The sequence below is a fragment of the Apodemus sylvaticus genome, chromosome 2, assembly GCF_947179515.1.
Source record: "Apodemus sylvaticus chromosome 2, mApoSyl1.1, whole genome shotgun sequence".
Taxonomy (NCBI): Eukaryota; Metazoa; Chordata; class Mammalia; order Rodentia; family Muridae; genus Apodemus; species Apodemus sylvaticus.
Window position 1 is genome coordinate 82571651 of NC_067473.1, and position 7244 is coordinate 82578894.

Sequence of the window (7244 nt, forward strand, 5' to 3'; positions counted from 1 at the left end):
AATTTCTTGCTGAGACATTAAAGCCATTGTCAAATATGTATGGAAGTTACCACGAATGTTTTCAAAACAGGATGGATACCTTGGGGGAATATAAATTGTTATTCTACTTATTTTTTATGGGATATTATTACTCTGACTTTTTTTCCCAAGGACTGGGATCAGTTAATATACAAATACAATTATTGCTTGAAAAGACTATCACACACATGGGAAACCCAGACCTCAGCTGTTTCTATTCTACTGTTCTCCTGGAATTTGGGAAGTTCACTTTTCCATTTGATGGTTCTACTTCATAACAATGTCAAGATCAGAAGTGCCTTCTCCAGATGAAATGATAACAATGGGTCTAGAGGGAGATGAGCTGATGACATTTCTTCCATATAACTACTTCTTAAGGCCTCATTCTTCAAGGATGTTTATGGGAGGCCCAGGCGGTGAGTGGTTCTTTTTTCTTTCTTTTTCTTTTTGGAAGATCTTTTTATTATAGTTAGAGTAGTAAGTGGTAGAATGAATCAGGATTCTGTAATAAATGATTTGAGCACTTTCTCCTAACAATTTTGTTTCTGAGATATATTGCATCATAAGTAAACCACAGGTGCTTGTAGACTTAAGAATATCAGTGTATTGATTTATAAAAGAACACCAATTATACTTAGTTTGATCTCTTCTAAATGTGATAGTAGACAGGGCCTAGTAGGATGGATAGAGATAGAAAAATCTAATGGGCTGAAGATGATCACTGAGTATTATATACTAAATGAAAATATCATGACACCCATTAGTTTTTATAATGAATCTACACTGATATATATTTAAAAATTAACTCTATCTCAACCTTTAATGAGCCTATCAGACTGATGATTGTACTGACTGTGTGCTCTAAGATTTCTAAGTTCATAATTCCTTTTTGGTATGGCCAAATATGTTTGGTTTCCATCCCTGTAATAAAACTCCTGAACTGTCTTAGGTAATAAAAATCAAGTGACAACCTTTTACTCTCTTGCAGCGGTTGGTTTATAATATTGATGTATTCTATATGTGTTTTGTATTTTTCCATTTTACTCTTGTATCAAGTTTTCACCTTTTTACATAGATTTGTTTAATATATTCCAATTATTCCTCTTAATATAGATATTTTATAGGCACTTCAAAAATATTTGTAAATCTCTCCTCATTTATTAACCTTACTCAAATGAATTTTCCTTATTCAAATTTAATTTTCAGTAGGATTTTTAATTATTTCATTAAAATGAATTTCTTTTCCTTAATTCAGGTTTTCTAAATCAAACCTTTCAGTACTAAAGCTGAACAATATTAAGTAAGACTTTCATCAGCAGTGAGAATTATATTTATAGTTCTTGAATAATATAAAATTATTTAAAGTAAAAATCACTCAGTATTCCTCTAACAGTTATAAATTACAATAGCTTGTTAAAATCTACTCTGTCTCCTTCTCTCTCCTTCTCTCTCTCTCTCTTTCTCTCTCTATTTCTCTATCTCTCCCTTACACACACACACACACACACACACACACACACACACACACACAACTTTAGTGAACACTGTCATATTTTTTCCAATCATCATGCAACTTGTGATGAAGCTCTGGATATGACTGCTTGCTTACTTTTCGTCTCTTCAGTGAGTTTTCTTCTGCTCTTGCTTCATCTCAATTGAAATGAGTGGTAACTGTGAGATTATGATACTGTATTCATCATCTGTGTGCTTTCAGTTTCAACTGTTCTAAATTCAATTTCCAAATAACAATTCACACATTTAAATTATTTGAGAGTATCATGTAAGAGCTATGAATTCCAACTTTATTAAAAAGTATTAAGTATTCTTGCTGGCATTCTGTATTTTGTAACCATTTGTAATTTGGAGGTTATGTTCTTTTGCTTTTGAGCTTTCCTAAAAACACCTTCAGTTATTTTTTTTATTATTTTATTTAAAAGAAATTTGCATTTTAATGGTTCCCATGTTAGTTTAAGTTGCAATATTTAGTTGTCAGTAATAACAGCCAGAGTGTATTCATAAGCATTTAAAATAGTGGAGAAACCATCACTATTATATTGATTCAGAACAAAAGACTAAGCAATATGCATCCATGCATCTAAAGAAACATTGACAGCAGACAGTACATCAGTCATCAATTTCATTTGTCACCTGAAAGTCACACACTCACTTTCTGTCCTCTATGAGTAGTCATACTGCGTTTAGGTCATTACTCACTAAATGTTGTGAAGCTTAAAATGAAAATGATACTTTTGATATACTATACTTTTTTGTTCCCTGCATTATTAAGTCTTCACAAACAGAATGCAAAGATATATGTGCTATACTATATGTGCATAAACATACTGTTCCAAAATCAAATATTGGGATAAGGAAGAGATGAAGTGATTGTTCATGGGAGAGCATAGAGTTGTACTTGAAGACGTGTTTACTACTTTCTTACTCTCTGTCTGTCTCTCTGCCTCACCCCCTCTGTTATATGCTTCTTCAGATGCATGGCTGCAGACTGCTTCATCTTTTTGTCTGGGTCAACTTAATAGGGATGGATTGTCTGCTATTTTAAATGTCTATGAATATACTCTGGGTTTCAATACTTAAAACAAACTATTGCAACTTTAACTAATGTGGAAGCTGCCCAAAGTTCGATTTCCTTTTTAAATAAAAGATGATTTTTCTCAGTATATATCCATGTTAAGAAATCAGTTTTCACTCAAGAGAGCTATGAGTTTTCACCAACCCTCAGTTCCAGTTAGGCTCAAATCAAAATGCCAATTTATGAATTAGAAGGTGGGTTATTACATGCTGGGGAATCCTCTGGGTACATGCCCAGGAGTGGTATAGCAGGATCTTTCAGAAGTGACATGCCCAGTTTTTTGAGGAACTACCCGACTGATTTCCAGAGTGCTTGTACCAATTTGCAACCCCACCAGTAGTGGAGGAGTGTTCCTCTTTCTCCACATCCTCGCCAACACCTGCTGTCTCCTGAGTTTTTAATCTTAGCCATTCTGTATGCTCCACTATGTTCATAGCAGCCCTAATTATAATAGCCCAAAGCTGGAAAGAACCCAGGTATCACTCAACAGAAGAATGGATGCAAAAAATGTGGTATATATACACAATGGAGTACTATTCAGACTTTAGAAACAATGAGTTCATGAAATTCTTAGGCAAATGGAGCTGGAGAACATCATACTAAGTGAGGTAACCCAGACTCAAAAGATTAATCATGGTATGTACTCACTAATAAGTAGATATTAGCCTGGAAAACTGGAATACCCAAAACATAATCCATACATCAAATGAGGTACAAGAAGAATGGAGGAGTGGCCCCTTGTTCTGGAAAGACTCAGTGTAGCAGTATAAGGCAAAACCAGAACAGGGAATTGGGAAGGGGTGGGTGGGAGAACAGGGGGAGGGAAGGGGGCTTCTGTGACTTTCGCGGGGACAGAAAAGGGGAAATGATTGGAAATGTAAATAAAAAATATGTCAAATAAAAAAGTAAAAAAATAAAAAAAGACGAAAAAGAAAGAAGGTGGGTTATTTTCTGTATGGGGTAAACATTTACAGTACAATGGACATGAAGTAGAGAGGTTGAAGTGCATATTTTTGGCATAAGATAAAAGCATTTTACATTACTGTCTTTTACTTAATTATATTGTCATCTTTTTTATTAATTATACTTGTGCATATAATAATAAATTATTGAAGTTTAATTAATAGTAAAATATATGCATATGTTTTGTCCATGTGTTGGTTTAAAATTAGAATTGGACAGAATTAGAGTAGAACTAAAGTTCTTACAGTTAACAAACTAAGGTCATAATTAAGTATTCTCCTGGAGGTTTATTTAGTTTTCTTATTTTATTTGTGCATTTCTATGTCTATGTCTGTGCTATGTCTATGTCTAATGCACATGTATATGTATATTTTGCCTACAAATAGTATCTGTGTACCTCTTGCATGCCTGGTCAGAAAGAGGTTGTATCTCTATCAACCTGAGTCACATATAGTCACAAGACACCATGTCAATGCTGAGAATCAACTTCAGGTCTTTCCAAAAGCAAAACATGCTTTTGCTCACTGAGGTAAATCTTTACCCCATTCTGGGGGCTTTAATAAATAGAACACCTCTCTGCAGCTCCTGTAAATGCCTGCTGGTGAGAGAATCAGGTGTTCATCTCTGGTAATTGGGAAGAATCCATTGTTTTACTAGATTTAGCTTTTAGGTGCAAAATAATGTAAATATTAAGTGTGTGACTTATGGTTTCATAGCCATTTAAAAGTTATAGGATAGCCTCAGGTACTAACTTCTGAATTATTTCCATACATACATGCATGTGCCTTTACCTGTGGAATATATGCATAAACTTGACAATGTATTTGGACACTTTGTTTTTACAAGAATCTGATTCAGTGTAGTTATTTTTATTTCTCTATCATAAGCTGATTTAATGTAATGAATTAAATTAATTCAATAATAAGTTGATCCTGCTCACCATGTCAAACAACTAACATCGACCCTAAATGTAAGACTGTAGAGTGAAACTGTGAAAAGTGTGTGGGGTTCTGATGATGTCTGATAACACTGGGGATCTTGTTTTCTATGGCATGGGAAGGAGTATGTTTTGAACAGAAATATACAAACAGGTTCAGTATTTGTTCATCTTCAGTGAGTTCAGGTTTGTCATACTGTGTTGATAATAGTGTTTGTCTTAGTGTCCCAAGTTCTGTATTATTGGGGATATATATGTAGTCTGTAGTCACTACAGAAACCATGAAAGTAATAGAGAGAAATGGCCATATGGGGTGGGTGGGATGAACTCCTCAGTGAACTAGGTAAAAGGCAGCTTCTTAGAGTGCGAAGGAGGATAAATACAGAAGAAAGTGGTAGATACGTAAGATATCAACATGGATTTCTGAAAAGCTATGACAACTCATTCTATTAACTGATGACACTGCTCTTCCTAAGAAAAGAAAAATGCTATATGTCTGGGTAGCTGGGAGTTAAATCTTTAAATCTGAAGTTTACCAAAAGGTTTAAATGGGGTCTAAAGTGGGAGAGGCCTAGGGCCATTTAAAACCAGAATCAATGGTCATAGGGTATAGAAATTAAAATAATATTTTCCAACTGTATCTCACACTTTAATTCAGATTCTGGAGATGTAAGATTTCTTGGAAAATGTAACATTAAAACAGACACATTGAGAACAACATTTGGTTGATTAAACCAGTGTGATTACCATAAAATATGACTGTGATTACATTAGAATTATGAATCAAAGCATGGATAGTTGTAAAATAGAGTACAGTAAAATTATAGAATATGAGAATGACTAACCTAATATTTTCAATTTCTCTTCTGAATATTTTCCAGATTAATGTAACTTTTTTCAGTTTACAAATATTAACATTCTATGGTTATCACTACTGTTCTAGCTGTTAACAAGGAATTAGGCAATTAAATCAATAGGATTGGATTTCTACGACATGAGACTTGGGTGTAATACAGGCCCATAAACTTGGCATTTGGTACAGATATGACTATGATTGTATTGATTATCTATAATTATCTATATATACAGCAGATACATGGAAGACATAGAAATGTAGTCTATGATGTACAGTCTGGAAGATCAAAAGTTGAAGAGACAGGCTATTCAAGAATTAGTATGGAAAATAGAATGAAAATATAGCTAGTGTATCACAAACTTGATGTATGCTGTATTATTTTTTTTCAGATATATGAAATAAACTTTTACTATTCTATTAAGATGAACACACTTTCTACTTATGTTCTCACTCAAGAATGTCCTTTATTTCCAAGCTGGGCTTGGAGTCCTAGCCAATATGCTTCTTTTTTGTTTCTATATTTTTATCATCATAGGTCACAGACCTAAGCCCACGGACCTGATCTCCTGTCAACTGACCTTCGTGCACATAACCATGTTCCTCACTGCAGGGTATATTTGGCTTTCCGACTTATTTGAGATTCTGAACGTTGAGAATGACTTCAAATGTAAGGCAACTTTTTATATAAGCAGGGTGATGAGAGGCCTCTCTATCTGCATCACCTGCCTCCTGAGTGTGGTCCAGGCTGTCACTATCAGTCCCAGTGCCTCACTGTTGGCAACGTTTAAACAAAAACTAAAAAAATACATGATATATGCTTTATTATGTATTTGGTCTTTCAATATATCCTTTAGTATTAACCAGATCTTCTATGTTGGTGCTTATACCAATGTGAGTGAGACCAGCCAGATGAATGTCATAAAATATTGCTCACTCTTACCCATGAATTATGTCATCAGAGGACTGATTTTAACAGTGACAAGTTCCAGAGATGTGTTTCTTGTAGGAATCATGCTGATCACAAGTACATACATGGTGATTATCTTGCTCAGACATCAGAGGCAATGCAAGCACCTTCATAGTATCAGCCAGCTCAGAGCATCCCCTGAGGAAAGGGCCACCCAGATTATCTTGTTGCTGGTGGTTTTCTTTGTGGTTATGTATTGGGTAGACTTCATCATCACAACGACCTCATTCTTGTTATGGAGGTATGAGCCAGTCATCCTGACTGTTCAGAAGTTTGTGGTGAATGCCTATCCCACAATTACTCCTTTGGTACAGATCAGCATTGACAGGAGAATCATCACTATGCTGAAAAACTTGCAATCAAAATGCTACCATATGTTCTTAAAAAGATGTTTTTTCTCTTCATTATAATGCTTTATATTAATTTATTTCACATTTATATGTACAAATGTTGTGCCAGAGGGCATGCAAGTCTGCATTTCTGGTGTCCATAGAGATCAGAAGATGTCATGGCATCAACTGGAGTTGGGCTTACCTCAGGGTATAAAGAATCACTCTGTTTAGCACTAGTCATTTTGTTTCCAAAATACAGGTCTTTAAACCTTTATGGTTCAAGTAGCAAAGCAGATTCTTCACATGATTTAAATAAAATTTGTGTTATTACAAATATACATTCTTATGACCCTACTGTTTTCAAATAGTAGAGAGTTCTTAAGTTAATTGTACACAATAAATTGATAGTTTCATATGAATTCTCTTTCTCCTTTTCACTTTATATAGTAAATTTTGCTTTGATGCTGAGGTTACTCAAAGGAATATCCTCAGTGATAGTCACTTTCCAGCTTTCTTTTTTCCCTCCTGACACAGTAGTCTTTTTAAAAATATTTTTTTTGTTAATTTTTATTTTTTGAATT

At 34.3% G+C, this 7244-nt stretch overlaps 1 protein-coding gene across 1 annotated transcript; it reads left to right on the forward strand.

Annotated features, from left to right (window-relative positions):
• Positions 1-5781: 5781 nt before the first annotated feature.
• On the forward strand, positions 5782-6741 carry LOC127677471 (vomeronasal type-1 receptor 90-like). The gene has a single exon (XM_052172552.1). It carries the CDS (start codon positions 5806-5808, stop codon positions 6739-6741), a length of 936 nt encoding a protein of 311 aa, XP_052028512.1. The 5' UTR covers positions 5782-5805.
• Positions 6742-7244: the final 503 nt, after the last annotated feature.

Excerpts from the sequence above, each read along its gene's own strand:
- LOC127677471 (XM_052172552.1), top strand. The coding sequence starts at position 5,806 with ATGTTCTCACTCAAGAATGTCCTTTATTTCCAAGCTGGGCTTGGAGTC.